This window comes from Pholcus phalangioides, unplaced genomic scaffold (genome assembly GCF_987345545.1).
Source record: "Pholcus phalangioides strain wild (caught in Gottingen) unplaced genomic scaffold, Ppha-v1.0 ptg000011l_1, whole genome shotgun sequence".
NCBI lineage: Eukaryota > Metazoa > Arthropoda > Arachnida > Araneae > Pholcidae > Pholcus > Pholcus phalangioides.
In genome coordinates, this window is record NW_028301604.1 from 63,881,451 (window position 1) to 63,904,216 (window position 22,766).

The following is a 22,766-nucleotide window of genomic DNA, read 5'->3' on the forward strand; positions in this document are numbered from 1 at the left end:
GTAACAGCTATCATGTTGTGCCATTAACTTTAAAAAATACGTAATTTTGAAGTTGGATGATTCTTTCTGAATCACCTGTATATTTAGTCACAAACTGTGAAAAAGTGTGGTTGAAGAAGCACAAGCTATCATTCAGACACTTTGATTATTGTCAACCAAGTCCCCTCTGATACCTGATCGAGAGCTTATCAGAGATGCAGGGTTTAAGCTAGATATAAAATTAATTTAGCAAAATAGCAAAAATGGGGGGGGGAAAGCTTTAGAAAAATGCTACAATGTTAATGATTGATGGTTGGATGTCTACTCATTTCGTACCTCCTGTACGCATTTTTGCAAAAGTGGCTACTACTTCTTTTGCATTCTAAGATTTTCTTTCACATTTTGGAAAAAATGTGACTGTAGCTTAAACCCTGTAGAGGTGTCTGTGGAGTCATTTAACTTTTCTTGGATCTCCAGAGGACTTTGATGAAAAACTGATGCAAATTCATTTAAAAAGGGGTAATATTAAGTGCACTTCAATTCAAATACTTGCACTTTAAAGTGCGTAATTTGCACTTGGAACTATAATTTGGTTATTTTGCACTATAATTTGAATACATTGTACTATAAATGTGATAAAATAATGGATGTTTAACATTGGGATGGAATTAACTGCACTTTACTTTTGATGTGCGACTATAAAATTATATGGTCACTATAAAATGGATACTTTTCACTAAGTATCCATTTTAAAATCAGGCCCATAACTGAGTAACCCATGAGTCAGTGGAGAATGACAATATGAGTAAACGATATGAGTGATGAAAGGACTGACTGCATGAGTGAGCGGAGTGCATGTGTGAGTGAATGGCCATTTTCCCACTTGCTCATGCATCATGGTCACTCACAGACTGATACGGTCATTCACTTGGTTATGCATATGGTCATTCACTTGGTTATGCATATGGTCACTCACTTGGTTATGCATACAGTCACTCATGCATCATCCGTACACTCATATGGTCAGACAATTAGTTATGAATAGTCACTCACACACTCATGTGGTCAGTCAATTGATTACACATAGTCACTCACTAATACCATCAGGGCAGGCAAAACATTGGGGGCAAAGTTTCTGGATTCCCCTGCAACCAATGCAGCATTGCTAATTGCAAGAACACAGTTGGGTTATTCCCAAAGTGGAAAGTATCCGTGTTATAGCAGAAAGTATCCATTTTTTAAAGTGGGAACTAACTAACACAAGTGATATTTTTTCTTGTGTGCATCATATTTGTTTTCTTTTCATGTTGAGATTTTTTTTCATGTTAAAATATTTTTTTTCATGCTCAATAATTTTAATTACAGTGGATTGATTTTTTTTCCCGTTCAATATATTTGTTATGAGTGCAAATTGTTTTTATCAAAGTGGATATGATCCAAACTAAAATGCAGTTAATTCCATCCTATTTAAAAATAAGAGTTGAGATATTGCATGACCTCATAAAATTAATATCACAATATAATATACAGGGTGTCCTGTAAGTGCACAGTCTTTATCTCATCAACCATCCATCGTAGAGGTACGATACCAATTTACAAACTGCTCAACAGACATTCAAAAATTATCCTGTACCAGTTTTGAAAGTGAAAATAGTGTGTAACAAAATAAAAAATGTAAATTTTTATATGGTGCCCCTTTGATCTAACTTTCAATTAGAAAGTTGTTGCCCTCTCTCTTAATGCCAACAAAAAAATTCCAAATTAAAAAAAAATTAAAAATGCAATATTCACAGAGATATTCAAATTTGAAAAATGGAGGAAATTTGGGAAAAAAGTGTTAAATGCGAAAAAACTGTTTTACCCGCATTTAACGCTGCTCTTTCCCTGTATAAATGGGTGTTTAATTTTTGTTTAAACAAAAAACGATCCAACAAAGTGTTAGAGTGTACAACTTTTCCTTTGGCCAGGCAGTATAAATGATTTCATTGCTGTTACTATGTTTCTTAGAATAAGTCACACGGACATGTAAGCCACAGTGAGCAAAATCATTAAAATGTATTTGTGATCTTAACGGAAGTGCCACATTGATATATCTCTGCTGTATTTTCCCAGGATAAAAGTGAATTCACATTTAAATATTCTTAATTAAAAAATTTCCCAAAAAACAATATTTTCCATAATGACAGTTTTTTACCTTCAATAACACTAAAAAAACAAATCAGTTAAGTTGAATACTCCGAGAATTTTGAAAATTGAATTCACTTTCTCAAAACAGTTGTAACTCGTATGGTCATTGAAATAATTACATGTTTACAATTCATAAATGCACTACTGAAAAAAGAAAAAAGCATACTGTATTCTCAAGAATAATTTCAGGATCGATACCAGAATGTTCTAAACATTCGTCAGGATCATTATCATCTTCACTATCATCATCATCATCCTCACCAAGTACACCACATCCAGCTAATTCAGGTCCTATATATAACAATATGTTTTAGCATGCGAGCAGTTTAAAATGAAAATCACTTCAGAGCAAAAGTGAAATAATTTTTACTTGAAAAAAACATTTATAGGCTATAAAAGAAAATTAAGGAAACAATTTTGAGGGTTACTTTAAAAAATGGTTAAACCTAGAACAACCTAACTAAAATTTAATTGACCAAGTTTGTTTATTCTTTCTTGAAAGTTTTCACTCATTTTAGGAAAATTTGACTAATTTTTTCTGAATATACAGTAGAACCTAATTATAATGGACCTCATCAAAGCAGACTTCACTTATAACAGTTTAAAATATTGTATTAATAATAAAGAATGCTTATTTTTATCCGATGAGTTTTAAAACTTGTTTTATGCATTTAAAAAAGCATTTCCAAGAAAGCGATTAAACATAGATCATTGTGTTGTTTTGGGCAAGCATGGACATGATGCATAGGACTTGTACCACTCGCTAGCCAGAAAAATTAAGATTAATGCAGTTTATACGTACACATTTTTCAATTCAACCTATGTTAAAAGCTGTTTTTATTTGATAGATAAAACACTTTTGATGTACATCCTGTTGTATTACACCCCTGTAAGAATTATTTGTTATAAACCAGACTTTCATTAAAACAGTTAAACTTCAGCCACCAATTAGTTTGTTATAATGAGAATGAATTTTTTATAAACTTATTTTCAAGTTTATGAGATAATTTGGGATCGCACCATTACTTTTTTTCTCATTTAAGTTGTACCATTTTCAGGTGTTATTCTCAGGACACTGAAGCACTTCTTAAAATTGGGTTTTTGTCACCTAATTTGAGACAGGAGCAACATTGGCAGCAGGAACTTTCTTTTCTAACATATGCAAAACTGTGAAGATGACTGTCATACTACCCTTTGGTCTTGAATTCCACACTTTGAATGAACACGTTCAAAAATCTCATTAACATTTTATTCTTTCAATAACTTGATTATACCACAGGAATTCTCTTCTTTTTGTATAAACTAGTTTCAATAAGAAATCTTATACATAAATGTGAAAGTATGTATGTATGCTTGTTCTTCATACAAATATACCAAACAGAACAGGAATTGAACCATAGGCTACTTTAAAAGTTCATCAGAGCTGGGCAAATGCTGAAATGAGTGAAAAACCGTCGGGCAACAATGGATACCCAAAAATCACTTTTGGAATGTTTATTTCGGTTACCATGGTTCCCTAACAATGTGTTTCAGACATGCAAATATGCCTTTACAATTGTTTGCCTTTTCGTTAATGCTGCTAGTATTATAGTTTATTCCTTTATAATGGTTTGCTACTTTTTCAATCCTCCCAGCAATTGAAAACAACCCGGGAATTGCCAGGTATTTTTGCTACTGTAATATAAATGGTGTCAAAATATTTCATGATTTAAACATTTTTTTTATGCAACTGGTTTTATGTGCAAAACTTTATTGTCAGTCTATTTATTATGCTTGGGGATTTTATGGTAACCATAAACATGAAGTTGTCTGTGCATCATCATCCTTCCCCAAGTTGAAGTAGTTTCATCCCTGATCAGGAAAGATTCTAATAGATTGACTCAGCATCAAACTCGTGAAATCACAGAACAGCTTTTGGTACATTTATTAGGATGTTTTACTGCCTTGAACTATGCCACTGAAAAATATTCTACCATTGAAAGAACCGCAAGATGTGCAGTAAACCCATCAGAACAATGAAAGCAGGCTCTCCGATTTGATTTTTTCCATTAAAAAAGTCTCATGCCCTCAACAGGATGCTTACATGAACATAAAAACTTTGGGATCTACCCCTTTCACTTCTAATATGGAAGATAGATGGCAGAACTTCTTGAACATGAAACTGGCACAACTTTAACATCATAAATACATAAGTGTCATGCATATATATGCACACAATACTTTACCACATGCACCAGTTTGTTAGAAATTCCCCAGAGGAACGCTTACTAGATGACGAAAAATTAATAAGATTTATAAAAGTAAGGGCTGGTCCGATTAAATTGGGTTGGTTAATCGATCAAATGTTAATCACAGTTAAAAATTATAGTTGAGTTAATAGACTCGATCGATTCAATTAAAATTTTTATTAAAAGTTTGTGAATTAACTGGATTTTTTTTTTTAAAAACCGATTAAATGTCATAAATTGTGTTTTGTACAGAACATTTCGAATAAGTGACCATATTTAAAATATTTGAATCAATATTTTGATGAAATTAGATTGAACGGAACTTGATGATTTCAGTTTCAAATTGAGTTTGATGGGAATTTCAGAAGACAAAAATCTAAATTTATTGTTTCCCCTAAATGAACAGTACATTTTCCGTATTCTTGGAAGCATCAGCTCATCTCCTCACAAGTACCATTCGAGAAGGGTTTCTAGGCAAGCAAGCAACAGTATAGTCGAAAGTAGTTTCGAAATCAGTGAATAATAACCAAAAATAACCAATTTTTTAAAAAAAAGACAAGATCCAACAAGAAATTACAGGTTTTGGCAATTATGTTCAGCATATCAAATTGCTTGAAGTGAGCAGCCTTAATTTCTTAACCCAGACTTGCCACTCAAAAGAAAAAAAATTGTACTCTATCCCTAAAAAAGTAACACGGCCCGTTTTCCAATGTACGGGGGGAAAAAGGGGTACCATATACTAAATTTATTAAGAGGAAATCATAATTATACTTAGAAAAAGTAATTGCTGAATGAGAAAATATATGGTTTACTTAAAAAAAAACACATTCTCAGGAAGACAACCGATCAGTAAAAATTTGTTCTCTTGTTTATCTTTTGACATTTTTGCGTTACTGTTTCATCTAAAATGAATCCCCTGATCACGTGAAAACATAAAAAAAATAAAAATTCATTAGATTAATGCTAAAGTGTTGAAAACCAAACAATATTCATAACTTAAAATTTAACATTTTAGTCACCCGAATGATTGATATTGATAGAACTTTATATAATAGAATAATATCGCACTGGAATCAAGTGCATTATTTTTTTCTGAAAAATTTTCAAAAATCCTGAAAACTCTTGACCCTTAATAACAAAAGAAGAAAAAGTAATTCTATATTTTAGACATGATGAAATTTCGACGATACTCAAATGTTGAGAAAATAATGGGGTTTATTATTGTAAATCTATTAAAAATGCGTAAATTATAAACTCAATTTTTCGCATAAGTTCATTTAGAAAATTTGGCCTGAATTAAAAAAACAAGTTAAATACAATGAAACCACAAAGGGTTAGGATGGCATGCATATTTCGGGAAAAATATTGATCCATCAAATGGATGCTAAAGGATTGGTGCATCACTCAGTATTCTGTATAATACAGAGGCGAGACTTGAGACATCGTTTCAGCACATAAGCTGCACCAATAAAACTGCCATGAAAACTCCCAGAGGTGTTCCACTGTTTTTCACCGCGTGGGAATTTTTGGCTAGATTCAGCGGAGTGATGTCAACCTATCGGTGATTCAAATGCCAACCAGATTGTGACATAAGCAGGAAAACGTCAATATTACGATTCGTAAAAAATCATATTTTTAGAAGCATTAAGCGTATAATCGTATTAACTTGCTAAAATCGTAACAGTTGGCAGGTATGTTAACTTATTCCTATATTTGTTTACATTTACAGAATAGGTGAGTGATATCAATAAAATATATTTTCATACCATCTTGATATTATATGATCACAAAAAATATTCACTTAAAATTTGATTGACCAGTCGATTAAAAATTTTTGATTAACCAGCTAAAAATTTTAAAATCGATTCCCAGCCCTAAAAAGTAGTAATAAAATATACAAAAATTTTAAATAATATTTGAAAAAGATAAGGTGCTTTATGTCTATAAACCATAAATTCCAACAAAATATGGATCATTGATCATTTTTATCGCACCACGGTTGTTTTCTGCACCCGAGGGCTAATTAGACCGGGACCTACAATTTATTGCCAATTCCAAACGGCAAGCTTGTTTTTTTATACTCATCAAGAGATTGGTGCGCTAACCCCTCGATGGGGGACTCCCTGTTTGTATTGTACCCGTGTCAGTCCAACAAAATATAAAAATAACTAACCCTGATTTCTGGTCAAGGTTGACGTTTGAGACGAAATGATAGTAGATTCATCACTACTTTCTTCTTTAAGGCTAAAAACTCTTGCATTCAAGTGCTCAGATGCATCACAATTATCATCTAGTTCTTTGTGTTGGAGGGGCTGCAATAGGAAAAATACTTAGTGGCAATTATTGCTCATATAAACAAAAATTTTCACCCAAAGAAAAAAAAAGTTATAATATTACAAAACGTAACTTGCATATTTTTAAAATAGAAGGCAACAAACTCATGAAATTGTTTAAGTGACTGTATCTGGATAAGATATAAAATTGAAATTTTCGGTCCATATTGTTACCTGCATAAAAACATTTTCAAATTTACTTCTTGAGACAATGTCAAGCATTTTGATATTTTTAAGCAGAATTTTTTTTTTTCATTGATACAAAATTCAATATCTATCGCTTATGTAGAAAATTAGTTATGTACATAGTTTAATGATAAATTGTATTTTACTGAAAGATACAGGAAAAAGAGATATATTTTTAGTAAAAATTTGATGATGAAAAATTAAATAAGTCAAACTCTCACTCGATGTACAACCAAAGGGTCATTCAGCATCAACTAAATGAAAAACACATTCTATTGACCAGATTGTTTCTTACACAATTGAATGGATGCATTTATTACGATGTGTTTCAGACTTTCATGATATATATGTTGCTTAATTAATTTACACATTTTCATTCTCTCACAGATTTTGTAAAAAACAAGCAAACTCTAGACTTTTCCACATTTTCTATTAAAATGTCAAGTCCAACAGTACTTAAGCTGATACATTTATTATTATTTTAAATCAGTAATTAAGCCATAGAATTCAAGGCTTTATACAAAAACAGATTTTTTTTTTAATCAGGGATACCCTAGTGCCCTCATTGTAATGCATTGCAAATAGTTAATGCAGATATATATCTAAGTTTAGCTCCCTAATTTTTCTGAAATGTTTTCCATGCACAAAATCTAGAAATAGAACAGTTATCTTTCCATACTGTATCTAGGAGAATTAGGTTCAAACTATATTTACCAGATCTTCTATATTTCTTTTCATGAAGAACTTTACCACATTTCAATAATATGCATACCATACTAGGTTACTCCCACTTCAATATCATTGAAGTTAATACAAAGGAAAAATGAAATTTCAATTTTGTGATTAAAAAATCAATGATTTTTTTTTAAATCAGCGTACCCAGTAAGAAACAGTAGGGCTGATGGAGAAAACCATTTAATTCTTGAAAAAAGGGCCAAGCAGTATTTTTTCCTTGTAAAATAATGGTTTAAAAATGAAATTTCTTCACATTTTGGTTGAAAGTCTTAATCTCTCAATAACAAAATTACAAAAGAAAAATATATTGATAAAAAAATCAATTAACCTATAACTTTAAGGAACCACCGTAAATTTAAATTAAGAAATTGATAATACCTGATTAAAGCATTAAAAAAAATTTATTTTGAAGTATTACGAAATTTTGATTCAAAGTATAGCGGTACCGCTAAAACTTGTATCCTGAAACTAATATTCCAATTTAAAACATTGGTGATCTCTTTAACCGACTGACGATCCTGCACATGCAAGCATAACTTTTTATTTACAGCTACTTTTTTTCAGTGAATATTTTTTTTTTTATCAATAGGTAGAACTCTTAAAATTACTTTCATTTCCTTCTTACTTTTTTCCTTTCCTTCTTTCTTGTACAGTGCAGTAGAATCTCAATTATTTAACATAACTGAGACAACCCCATGTAAGAAAAATTTTCATTTTTCACATGTAGAGTGATATTTTTTCGTTGTTCCACTGTATAGATCAGTGGTTTTCACCAGAGTTGTGGGTGTCCTTCTTAGGGCCCTAGAATATAAACTAAGGGGCCAATGGGCAAAAATCAAGTAAAAGGTGCAAGAGATTAAGCAGTCCACAGAGAGCTTAACAGTAGAAAAAAAGATTTGCAACTTTTTATTCTTCACACTTATGGGACCGGACATAATGAAGCTTGTATCCTATCCATCAAACACAATGCCTCCACATTGATTGATAAAAACTTAAAATACAAGATTTTCATTTTTGCCTTTTTGTGAATTATTACACTTATTTTTATAAAGCATGTGGGCATTAAAAAATTGAACATTTAAATGTCTAGCTACTTTTTACTTAAGGGAAAAATCTGGGGTTATGTTCTTGATCAGATGTTTACTTGAAGAGTAAAAACATCTGAACAAAGTAATGGACGAAAGAAGAGTCAACATAAAGCCAAGTTCTATGGATTTGAATCCTTACAAGAGTATTTATGCATTCATTTTCTCCTCTACAGAAACATTAAAAACAAATCAGAACAAAAATGCTGAACCACACAAAGCTAAATGTGGTACTCCACTGTTCGTATGGGGGGGGGGGACAGAGTTTTTTGAACAGACCTTCAACTTCAGAGATTAATTTTCAAGTGTAAGATATATTATTTTCTCAGTCCGTAATATAAATGGGAAAGATATTGTCTGGTTATTTTACCGATATGAACCTTTGGAAAAAAGTTAGCTGTCTGCTCCAAGAATGATCATTGATCTCCTCCTGGAATGATCAGAATAAACCTTGAACCTGTGGGAAGGTTCACATTGGCATAACAACCAGAAAAAAATATCTTTCGCAATTTTTAAGTACTTTGTGATAGAACTTGGGGGCTTTTTTCAAGTCAATTTTTTTATCAGACCCTTGGGCTGAAAGTCAGTAAATTTGTTCCACATCGCCACAATATCTATATTTCTATAAAAATGTATTAGTATGGTAAATTATAATGTATTTGAATTATGCAAAAGAAAAGCAATGTATTTTATGCAAAGTTTTGCTTTAAAAGACATTATGCGGCACGGTCTGATGACCATGAAACTTTACCTGGTCTATTGAGAGAGAGAGTTCATGAGAGAGGTGCTGTTATCCATCTTCCAAATCAGAAACAAGGAACTTACAAATTAAGTGCTTATTTTTCTGAAAGTAATTTAATGTTGCAGATCTATTACACAATTTTAGTAGATTGATTTGTTCAAAACACCCGAGTTTTTGTGTTGCAGCTTTTTTGCACATTTGAAGCCAGTAAAGTTGAATATTTGCTTGCAAGTAAAAGCATTTTTATTTTTTGTTCCTCAATTGGATAACTCAAAAATTTATATAATAACTCAAAATACCATTGTATTATTAACTGTCACCAAAATCCTTTGAGAAAAAATGGCAGTGGCAGATGATGGCAGTCTTTCCACCATGACCGATGTTTATGTCCATAACACAACTTGTACAAAAAGAAAAAGTCTGCCCTTTTTTGGGACGTTTGATGAAAGGAAATTCATCGGAATACGTATCTAAAATTAATTAAATATTTTTTTGCTTATCAGTATTCATGTTTTGTTATCACATGTATGTAACTTCAACAAAAGAGGAAGTTTTGACCACATGTGCATCACTATAATCTTCAATTATTATCCACTGCACAATAACACAAACAACTTTTTTTATAACCATCAAAGGGTTTGTAAAAATTCCTTAAAAAAAGAATTTCCCACTATTCCCCCATTTACAACGTGTGACGTCATTTCGAAAGGGGGGGGGGAACACAGGCAAAAGACTTTTTGCCCTACAAGAAATTCCTTAGGCATTGTTTTCAGAAGCGAGGATTCCTTTTAAATGAAGTAGGAAATTTTTAGGGACAATTAGGGTTTTGGTGATTTTCCTAAAAATTCGGGAGAATTAAGAACTTTTTGGGAGGTTGAGAGATGAAGCTAAAATTTGGGAGACTCCCAGAAAATTCGGGAGACTTGGCAGTTATGCCAAGATACCACTAGTCAATTTTCATAAATATGGTTTTTGTATTTTTTTTATTCTAATTAATTAGATAATTTGAATATTGAAATTTTATTTTAAATACATTTGTTCAGATAGAAAAAAATTCACATTCAGTCTGGCTGAATTGCATATTATGTTCAATTATTTTTGCAAATGTAATCAATCAATTTCTATTTAAATTCTCATGACTATATTTTCTATATGCAAAAAATTTAACCCCTTGAATGAATTTTTTGAAAACACTGAAACTGAAAATGTCTATATTATTAGTTTGAAATATGAGGCAGGCCGGATAGAACTGCTAAATGGCCACATCTTTTCCACAGGCTGTAGTTAGCCCATCACTAGCTCAACCAAAAAAAAAAAACCAATTAGGTAAACCAAAAGAAAATAATTTGGATATTATTTTTCAAAAAAAAAACCTGAAAAATATGTCTAACATTCATTATATGCACATATTGGAATGCTTTCTCACAAAAAACCATGAATTTTTTCAATAACGAAAAATTTTAATGATAAAATAGTTACAGTTGTTATAGACAGATGACGGCATGAAAATATTTTCAACTTTAGCACCATCTGTTGACAATAAATGTAACTATTTTGATAACAAAATTTAGTTATTTAATAAAATCCTGTCTTTCTGTGCAAACTAAAACATTCATGTTTTTCGGATTACTGAATTATTATTTTTGTTACTTTCTGACCCCAAAGCAGAATGTTTTGCTATGTTCTGCAACGAGCCTCAGCTGACTGAAAATGTTCTGCGGTAAAAATTCACATGTACATAATAGCGTTTTTCTACACTTTTCTTAAAATTCTTCCAGATTGTTATGCAACAGCACTGGTTGTTCTGCGACGTACGTTGCACATTTCGGCATATTCTGCTTTGGGGCTTTCTGATCACCTTATCAATAGTTATTTGAGGAAAATTTCCCTTTTGAGTAAATTTTTCACACTCACTTTGGAAAATGTGCTGCCACAGCTATCGGTGAAAATATGTAATCTGTTTAAGTAAATACACTTAGTAAATTATTAAACTGGATGTATAATCAAAAAAAATTTTTTTTATTTGATGAACTCAGAATTTCCACAAATGTCAAGAAAAATCCCTTCATGGATAAATTTTAGCCAATTTTTTCCATGGATATGGGAGATTAATCACTAGTTACTGTCACTGGGGTGCAGGATCTAATGTGCCCTGGAAGGCATAACTAACTGCGTTGAACTTTTGTTTCTCTCTCCACTGCTTACAACAGCCAAAGGCTACTCCTCAAGCACCGAAAATATGAACTGAACTTGTTTAATTGAATACCTTGCTACAAGTTCTAAATAATTCTTCTGCAAACGGAAACCCATTTCACTTTTTTTTCAATTAAACAGTAATAAAACCCACTGGATGTATATCAGTTTTGAGGAAAATTGAATTAACATTCAGATAACTTAGGGCATCAAACTTATGCCTAGAAATTCTCCTGGGGGCGCGCATGCCTTCGCGCCTAGATTACGGAACCACCCCCGATATAAACTAATATAGTTACAACATATCCCTTAATATGAAAACCTTCATCTGATATTTTTAAATAATATAATGTTTTAACATAACCTTCTGCATTTAACATCAAAATTGATAACTGATGTTTTCGACAAAATAGTCAAGCTAATATAGTAGTATATATAATGTAGATTATAAATATTTTCACAAATGTTATAAACTATAGAATTTAGAACATTTCCAACTTGACATCAAGATTTCCTTTTGAAAATTATTAATAAGATATTTTAAATCCTTTTTCACATTTAACTAAAGAAGCAGGTATAGAATGTGATATTTTTAAAAATACATATACATTGGAACCTGAATATATATATATATGTCAAGGGACTGAAATATTTCATTTTAGACAGTTTTATGAAGGTGCAAATTTCAGTTTTATAAAGGTGCAAATCAAAGCATTAATCATTGAACAGACTATATTTTGATTCCATTTAAGACAGGTTTCAGTCTCATACAGTGTTTGTCTTAGACAGGTTTCACTGTATCTATACCTTTTCTTCATTGAAAATATCAGTCAATTCTCGACTGAAAATGCCAGTTGAGAATCAACTGAAAATAGAAAACCATTCTTGATTGAAAATAGAAAACCATTCTTGATTGAAAATAGAAAACCATTCTTGATTGAAAATAGAAAACCATTCTTGATTGAAAATAGAAAACCATTCTTGATTGAAAATATCAAACCATTCTTGATTGAAAATATCAAACCATTCTTGATTGAAAATATCAAACCATTCTCAATTGGAAAATATCAAACCATTCTCAATTGGAAAATATCAAACCATTCTCAATTGGAAAATATCAAACCATTCTCAATTGGAAAATATCAAACCATTCTCAATTGGAAAATATCAAACCATTCTCAATTGGAAAATATCAAACCATTCTCAATTGGAAAATATCAAACCATTCTCAATTGGAAAATATCAAACCATTCTCAATTGGAAAATATCAGGCTATTCATGGCTGAAAATATCAAACCATTTCCGACTGAAAATATCAAACCATTTTCGACTGAAAATATCAAACCATCCCTGATTGAAAATATCAAACCATTTTCGACTGAAAATATCAAACCATCCCTGATTAAAAATATCAGTCCATTTACAGCTGAAAACATGAGACTGAAAATATCAAATACAAACAAATACAAATAACAAGGCCACAACAGGCAAAATTCCCAACAAGGGGGCTAAGAAAAAGATGCCTGTAACAAATATGGATGTTATATTTCTAAAATACAGCAGCCCAATTAAAAATGCAATTACCAAAACTAGAAACAATATATATACATGATAAAATATTATATAATGCCCATAAAATATATTTATGGTTGTCTTATTCTAAGTAAGGATAGCTTCTCGATTTACCCCAACATCTATGACTGAAAATATCAAACCATCCTCGACTGTAAATAGCTAACTACTCTCAACTGAAAATATCAGTCCATTTGCAACTGAAAATATCAGTCCATTTGCAACTGAAAATATCAGCCTATTCATGGCTGAAAATAGCAAAGCATCCTCAACTGAAAATATTGGCCCATTCTCGACAGGAAAAAGTCAGATCAATTTTGATGGAAAATATCAGCCCACATTCACAATTGAAAATATCTAACCACTCTCGACTGAAAACATGAGGCTGAAAATATCAGACCATTCTCAACTGGAAACGTAAGTCTGAAAATAGCAGACCATTCTCAACTGGAAGTATCAGCTCATTCTTGACTGAAGGTACTAATCTAGTCGCAACTGAAAATATCAGACCATCTTTAATTGAAGGTACAACCCACATTCTCAATTGAATATTTTTATGTTCGAACAAATCTGTTTATCTGCAGATGAATTAATTTACGATTGAAAAACTAATTTACCCATGAAAATGTCAAGTCGTTTCAGCTGAAAATATTAAAAATACCATATCGTGATATTTTGAAAATAAATATTGCGATATATATCATGATACATATCAATTGATCAACAAACCCTGAATGAGGGTGTCAATAATTGTCGTGTGAAGTTCAGTTTGTACATTATTATCTACGTACATGTAATCCTCCGCACTAGGGCAGTAACTAGAGTTTTTGTGAGGGGGCACGTGATTTTGCTGCGCCGACCAAGTAAAATTTAATGATTTTACAATGGTGTTTTTGTTCCCCACCTAAAATTTGCCACCCCTACATTTTTCTGCCCAGGCAATTGTTCCCTTCTCCTCCCTCTAATTCCTGCCCTGCTCAGCACTGAGATCACAGAAAGCAGCTTGCATATCATTTGGAAATCCAACCCTTACACCGATTTCTCCTGTAGAAAAGCCTACTTTTAAAAAAGTTTTGTTACAATTTCAGAAAGCATCTGCTCCACTACATATGGCATTTTAAAACCACAATATCAAGTACAGAAACCGTTTTTGCTAATCTAAGGGTGGGTGAAGTAAAACTCACATTGGCAAGAAAGAATAGCATAAAAATTTTGATAGAGCACTTTAACATTTTGTATGATCTTTTGATCACGAAACAGTCAAAGTGCTAGTGTAAAATTTTCCCTTAAGAGGGTACAATTTTCCTTTCCTTTTTCACATTAGACAGGTTCTGTTTCATCCAGGTTTTTTAATGTATATTTTGGCATTGAAATCATGGGACATAGAGAGTTTCCACTTAATACAAGTTCTGTTAAAGACCAGTTTTACTGCATTCTCAAAAATATATAAGAATTCATACTCAAAATTTGTGGCAGGTCAAGTTATTTCATTTTCTAATATGCAATAATTTTAAAATATTGAAAAATCACTTTGTGGATTGATGTGATGAATAATTTAATATACACTTCATTTTCATACTAGTTTTCCAGATGTTGTTTAATAAAAAAAAGATATATTTTTGTACTTTCAGAATTGCAGACTGCAAAATTTTTTGAAAATATTTACCCTTTGATATTTCTCAGTAAGGGCGTCTGACTGCATGAACCTAAAACTCAAAACGTTATACCACTTTACTGTAACAGTATCAGGATGGAAATCTGCCAAGCTTACTTGTGAGCTTCCCTGTCATAAAAAAAAAAATACAATTAATTCATTAAACATATTTAATAAAATGTTTTGTATAGAATCAAATTGGATACATTTTTCTCATTTATAAACTACTACTCTCTTATCGTGGACTGCTAAAAAAATTGTGAAAATTTTTCCAATCAAATTGCTCTTATTGGCAATTTTAAGAACACTATTGCTTCACTACAATGTAGGTAACATTATGAATGCATTGAGCACTGAAGGTTCTCCTCATGTAATAGACTTCTACTAGAAGCAACTTTAATACTTGTAAAGACCACAGGAAACATCTCATTGTAATCTTTTTACCAAAGGTCAATTTACTACCATTTCACACATGTACTGAGAGTGACCAACTCCCATGTATTTTAACTTATTTCTTTTAATTATTTTAGTTTCAAAAGTTACAATTCAAGGTTGTTTTCAATATATTGATGTGCCATAATTTAAGTCTATTTACAACTTAAATCTTCAGTCCTATTAATAAATATAAGATTCATGTCCAAAAATTTTTGCCAAAATGTGTCAAACAAATTTTCTGTATTTTCATGTTCAAAAGTTGATCACCCTATTTGTGCCTCAAGGATGAGAAACCCTAGAGATCAATCTCAGCCTTTATTTGTGTAAGTCTTCCAAACTTGTCTCAACTGCTTCCTTCTCAGAAAAACATTTTTCTCTCATTATTCCCTCCCTCCTGCCAAGCTAATCCATAGGAGCCTATGGTGTATCCTCTAGCTTCAACGACACCCGTGGTCCATTTCATTGCCTATTTGTACATCCAGCTCAATATAATGCAATAACATTTTTTCTGGCAAATTCTCTAGCAGGAAGTATTCAAGCAGGGGGCCATATGAGTTTGCAAGAGTTTGAGCACTCATAGTTTACAGAGAAGGTAGCTGCAATTTTACAGCTTTATTTGTGCCTCTACATTGAGAATTTCAACTGTATTCAACTCTAGCCATGGACAACACAAATATCATGTTTCACATATTCTATAAAAATTTGCTGGGTACACTATTATTGCATTCTATATATATATAGTGGATAAAAATACCCCACGATGTTGAACAGAAAAATTCAAAAACCACCTGAGGCTGGAGGTTTAATATTGGTAACATTTGTTAGGATTCATACAAAAAAAAACCAAATTTCTTTGTTAAACTTCTTGAAAGAAAGATAAAGCTATATATACCAGACAGTCTTCCTCATTATCGAGTCCCACAGAAAATATATTCACTTGCAGAGTTTTCGTACATAGTTTGCTACAATGGATATGAAAGCGAAATGTTTCTCCAATAGTTGGTTTGCTCAGGCTCTCAAGATAACTAGTTGCACATATATTTGAGATTTCATGCGATAATGGAAGTAAGGCTACTTTGATGCACCTAATAACACATAACAAACATTTTTTTGGTCATATAATACTGCCTTAAGTGAGAATTACAATGCATTTTTAAGTTTCATATCAAATAAATTTAACATGCCAAAATATTACAATAACATGACTGAATCATCACAATAAAATTTATTTTAGGGGGTTAAAAAAAGCATTTTTGGATGTGTGAGCTAAAAAAATATCTTATCATATACATAAGATCAAATGTGTTTTGGCTCAGTACAGCTCAAGTGATTCTGATGGCAAACTGTGCACATGTAACTCAGATTATCATGACCCCAAATCTGTCATCAATCAGTTCATTCATGTGCTGTCATTCCTTCAAACATGTTTTTTGTTTGGCTCAGCACAGCTAACCAGCGCTGTCAACTGCTTATATTCTTTGACAGTTGAACCTATTTTTTTAATTTTAAACATAATTAACACCAAGCATTTTATAAATTCATCTTCTTATCAAATAAAATGCTTGAATAAGACAGATTGGCCCATGGGATATTGTGCACCCATGTGTCTCGTCATATATACACAGTTTAGATCAAAAAAGCTGTTCTTCACTATCCTCAATTTAACGGATACAGAATGGCCCCCGCTGTATTTATAAAGTCAAGCTCAAATATAACAAAATCACACAGGAACATGAAAAACATTTACAACATCTGATATTTGTTATAACTGATACACAAAAAAAAAACCATAGTAAAATGAGCAGAATCTAACTGAATCAGTGTTTTGCACCTATAGTCCATGGACTAAAGGTGGTTCACAAAGATGGAACAGGTAGTCTTTGTATACTTAAAAATTTAATTATAATTAGAATAAAAATTATTCATGTGTCACAAATATTAACGATATTTATATAGGTTTGAATAAAATGTCAAGCCCACACACTGTAAGTCTCTCTGTGGTTATAAAAGTGTATGTTGCTGCTCCTAGGTACTTCAACCTTTGTCAAAGACAAGCTGCCAATATTGACATGTGCCTGTTCAGTGCTTTGAAGTAGTTCTTTATTAGACATTCTGGAGAGTCTTTAGGTTCACAAAACTGAAAAACGTTGTCATAAACAGAACTGTGGTTATTCCGACCCTGCTTATTCAAGTGGTTCTGCAAATGAACTGCACCAGAACTATCCTAGAGATCACCATCAAGGTATAGATGGCATTGACAGAACATACCCATAGTTTTTTTCAGAGTAGTACAGCAGTACTTCACATTCACACACACAAGTATTTGTTCTGAAAACAAACTTCCAATTTTATGGAACTTAATCCTGAAAAAAATTCTATTCTTGCTGAAAACTGCTATATACGATATTCATGAATATGGCAGTTTGTTATAAGTGATATTTTTAACCTTTTGGTATTGCAGGTTGACTATAGTATGGAAAGAAATACTTCATAACAATGGCTTCCATTATATAAGTAAACTCGACTGTATCAAAAAAGTATTCATTTCTCAGCAATTTCCTTGCAAAAAAAATCATAAATCAAATTATTTGATTCACTCACACTTTACTTGCATCTGGCACTGATAAGGCTAACAAGTTTCTGGCTCTCTCAATACCTACATGGAGAAGTTCGTCTTCCTTTGAATACCTAAAATAAGAAAACAAAAAACGAGTGATATTTATCTATTTATTATTATTTTTTGGGTGGGAGCCATGCTAGACATTTCTATTAGTTTTCAGTATACCAAAAGTAACAAAAAAAGTACAATTCAATAACTCAAAAGTAATTCCCAAGAGATCTGCGTAATTTGTCCAGGGAAATTGTTAGTGTTGGTACACACTCATGCTCAAACTAAGATTGGTTCCATCTCTGAACCCATTTAGATCTGCACAGAAAGGTAAGGGATTTTTGAAATAAAAAATTTTATTGCCAGAAAAAAATAGGTACATTTGTCATCAACAGGTGGCATTACAGTTGTGTCTGTAGTTTGTACAGCGGCAGATCTGTTTAAACAGTGACAGGCAGCAGCTACAGGACCATGTCAGACACTAATATAACTAATAATACTAATATTTGGCAATTAAATTTTTTGCTAATAAAAACAATCCCATGTCTTTCTTTGAAAACAGCATCATGCAACTGTCTATACTTTTCGAACTATTGAATGTTTAGTTTTTCTGTTACTTTTGAATCCCCCAGCGTTTCTCATTCTATTTGAACATATACTGCAAGCCAAACAATTCAGTCAATTTCAGATCAAGAATACAGTATATATGAATAGTGTCACCTTAACTTCACTTGAACTTGAGCTGTATCCAAATTTAGATCACACAAGCCAAGCCTATCTTCATGCATCCTGAAAAATTTTTTAAGTATATAAAGATATGGTAAAGATTTCAATAGCAAAATTCAAATGTATGAATAATTTGTAATACAGTTAAATCTATCTATGAGGACCACTTGGTGTTCCATAAAATTGTGGCTATCTGCAGCCGTGGGAAGGGGGTGATCATTGAATGAAACAAACAGTAGGTGGGAGATATAGATCCCACGGTCCACAAAAGGGTTAAAGCTTCACTCTTGTTTGATCTATCACCTGCTTTGTGGAAAAGTGACTACAAAGAAGGGTTGGTCAGCAAATAGAAATGGCTGCAAAAGGATGTTTCACAGTACATTACATTTTTTTTAAAAGCTTCAATCTTGTTTTGTTCATGACTAGTCCAAACCATTGCATGGTTTTTTAATAGTGAAGGTTTTCAGTAAATATTGGAAAATTAAGTTCAACAAATGTGCAAATTCAGTTTTAACAAAAAAAAAAATTCTTTTGTTTCCCCTTGTGTATGCAATTAAAAAATCTGTTATTGATCTCAGTTGTGTTAAGTGTTTCGCAAAGCAGGGAAAACAATTCTAGCCAAAAGAAGTTTCTAAGTTATACAAATAGATATTTAATGGATATTGCAGAACCCAGTTAATCGGAACTAATTGGAACTGGACCTGTTTGGATGGTGAAAAACTCTGATTAACCAAGGCTCATCGTTTAAAAATATAACGGTATTGTTTTTTTAAAAGAGGAGTAATATGTAATAACAACACGATAAGCAGTGGTGATTGAAGTGAAACACATATACATGTCATCTCACTTTCTACATGAGGAGCTATGCAGGCGGTCCCAAATCATTTGCACAGTGGATATCTCTGAAATCATTGACTTTGGAAACATACTTTCAATTATATATTTTTTTTCAAATGACGTGCAGTTACTCAAAATGTCTTAAATTTCCCAAGGGGTATATACAAGGAAAAATGAACTTTTATGTAGATCTTGCTCTGAGAAATCATTTGCAAAAAACTATATATTTTTAAATGAAACATTCACTCAGTTTGACGTCATTGAAGTTCACAATATTTTGGCGATCTAATGCTTATTTGTAAAGTTCATACCATCTTGAAAATCTGTGTGCTCAGGGATTGTATTCAAATGAAATGAAATTTACACATAGGTTATTAACTTGTTTTATTATTAGGTACAATAATAAAACACATGCTATACTTATGTTATTGATCACATTTAATAATCTTTTTAATATCCCATTCAGTTTCATTTTTATTTATCTACTTTATTTTTTAATTTTTATTTTATCTGATACGATTATAATATTAAAGACATGTTACAAACAGATTGATTAGACATTCTGATAATATTATATCAAAAAATACTACATTATTGCTTCCCTTAATGAGGGACCATGTACAGAGTTTTAAAAAATTTTGGAGTTTCTATTCCCCTGCGAATTTTCTCACCTCCAGTTACCGGAAAAATTACAGTGCTTTCGTGGCATAAATTTGCCTTGTTCCTACAAGATTGTGAATGCACATTTTTTGAAAAATCATAAAGGATTTGGAACGCCTGTTCAAAGTGTAAAATATTTTCCGAGATCATTCAGAAAAAAAAAATAAACGAATCTGTAAAAACTCTATCTTGAATATCCACATTTTTGTCATCTAGCTGCTATGTGGTAGTGTCACCGTATCTCATCGCAAAAATCACTGGTGTGTACACAGAATCAGTTTTTGGAGGGTCAAAAGGATTTCTTACACAGAAACTGTGGGTCACTAATGCTCAAAAATAATTTTAAATTAACATAGTATAAAAGACAGTATTTATTTTCACCAATATTCTAATTTTTCATTTTCTAGGGAAGGGGGGCTTGGGCCCCCATAACCCCAGATTTTGCTTTTGTTGAAAATTCAGGTTTGGATCCCGCGATTGTGCAGTGGTAATCGGCTACAAATATGATTTTCTAAGGTTTTTCAATTTTGAGTTGGCTATTCCTTTGAAAAAAAGCTCTGGTTGCCATGAAAATCACACAGACCTACAACACAAATATGTATACATTAAATTTCAAATCCCTGCATTGCCAGTTTTTCAAAATTGGCATTGCCCTTCAAAACAATTCATAAGGGTATCACTAGTCTTCCCCTTCTCAAGAGTACCACAAAATTTAAGGAATCTGATTTCATAAAATGTACCACTAACAAGAAAACTAAAAACATATCTGCTTTGATATTTAAAGATTAAATTCAAAATATAATTTTTAAAAAATGATAAATTTACTTGCACTTGATCACTATCTGGGTATTGTATAATTCTCATTCTCCTTAAACGAAATTAATTTGATTAAAAGGTGGTAAATTATTGAATGAAGTTATTTTACTTTTTAGTGACATCATATGAAAACATTCTTTCACCTTGAACCTTAATTTTTATTTTCACAATTTATCACCAATGATTCAGGCCATGGTTGAGAAGTTCTTAAACCTTTAAAGGCAGGTATATGAATGAATATTGCATTTAAAAATGCTGAGTTTTCTGAAAATGATTTCTCGGGGCAAAATCTATATTTCACTAATTGGAAGTTTTGACACACAGGGACTACATAAAAAGTTAACTTTTCTACTTTTCTATGCATATAGCCCCTTGGAAAATTTAAGACATTTTGAGTAACCACACATCATTTGAAAAAATAATAATTGAAAGTATGTTTCTAAAGTCAACGGTTACAGAGATATCCACTGTGCAAACAATTTGGGACAGCCTGCAGTGAAACAGAACAAATGGTTCTCAGAATCTCAGAATTTTTTTCACGTCTTTCTTCAGCAGATTAAAATTACATTTCACACATTTGTGATCCTGAACACTGCAAGTGAAATAAAATAAAATTTCATGAAACAAAAAAATTTAGTTGCATTATAAATATCTTACCTTTTATTTGAAGCCTCAAAAACACCACTATCGCCAGCTACAGATTCATCACTGACTGCTGCTGAAACACTTCGATTAGACCTTGAGTAATCACCAATTTGTAAATCACTCTGGTCTCCTCCAAGTTCACATATAGGACTCAATGGCTGATTGCTCACAATTTCATTTGAAGTATCAATATTGCACATTATGTTTTGTGAAAGTTTCGATACACATAATGAATTAGAATGCAATATGCCAGGACACAAAGAATGCTGATCATTATATAAATTTTGCTCTGATTTTAGAGATTCAATATTTGGCATCAGTTTAAGTTCAGAAAATTGGTCTTCTAAATTTTGAGGAAGCTGCCTCTGCAGTCTTTCTAAATGTGTTTGCTCATAACTAGGAGGAGGCCCATATTCATATGGCGATACTGGAGGTGATATTGATGACAAAGATGAACGAGGTGAAAGGGAAGGTCCACTGTGACCTATCCATCCAGTTACATTGGCATTATCTTCAGGAGTTATGCATGTAGCAGGTTGGGGATTTCCTTGCAGCAAATGTCTGATTCTTTTCTGAAGGTCTTGAAGAGATGGATCAATTGAACACTGTGGAAGTCCATATATGTCAGTGAAACTTAGACTACTCAATGAACCTTTGCTGCTTCCAGACAAGGATCCAGTACTTAACGAACCCAATGAGCTACTGGAAGACACTGATAAAGTGCTAGCTGAAAGACTGAAAAATAATTGAGATCAGGTTCTGAAACACAATTCACACTCAGAAGTTATTCATATTTTAATGACAAAAAAATATTAAAAATAATGCAACAAAGTTATTCAGATTTTTTTACCTTCAACAAAATGATTAAAAAACAACTCTGAGCCAATAACACCACGGCTTGACAAATCCCAGTTACCAGGTCACCATGGTGACTGAATTATTGACACCAACATTTTTTATGTGGAATTACTAAATAGGAAGCAGAGGAAAGGACAAAGTTTTGGAAATTCTGCTTGCCTGTCTGCCAACATAGAAAGACTAAGCCCCGTAAAAACTGTAAAAACATTATTTTGAACCTTTTTTATAAAAAAAATGAACAGGATTCTTAAAAATTAGGCTGGTCGCCAAATATTTTCTAAATCTGT

General features: G+C 32.0%; 1 protein-coding gene across 1 annotated transcript in view; it reads right to left on the reverse strand.

Annotated features, from left to right (window-relative positions):
* Positions 1 to 22,766, reverse strand: part of kibra (WW and C2 domain containing protein kibra) — an 81,078-nt gene that overhangs the window by 25,566 nt on the left and 32,746 nt on the right. The window contains exons 10-16 of the mRNA XM_089239918.1: positions 21,634 to 22,356; positions 18,658 to 18,726; positions 17,931 to 18,017; positions 16,222 to 16,414; positions 14,907 to 15,023; positions 6,568 to 6,706; positions 2,333 to 2,457 (exon numbers count right to left, since the gene is read on the reverse strand). Coding sequence (XP_089096044.1) covers positions 2,333 to 2,457; positions 6,568 to 6,706; positions 14,907 to 15,023; positions 16,222 to 16,414; positions 17,931 to 18,017; positions 18,658 to 18,726; positions 21,634 to 22,356 — 1,453 coding nt within the window. The remainder of the gene's footprint in view (positions 1 to 2,332; positions 2,458 to 6,567; positions 6,707 to 14,906; positions 15,024 to 16,221; positions 16,415 to 17,930; positions 18,018 to 18,657; positions 18,727 to 21,633; positions 22,357 to 22,766) is intronic.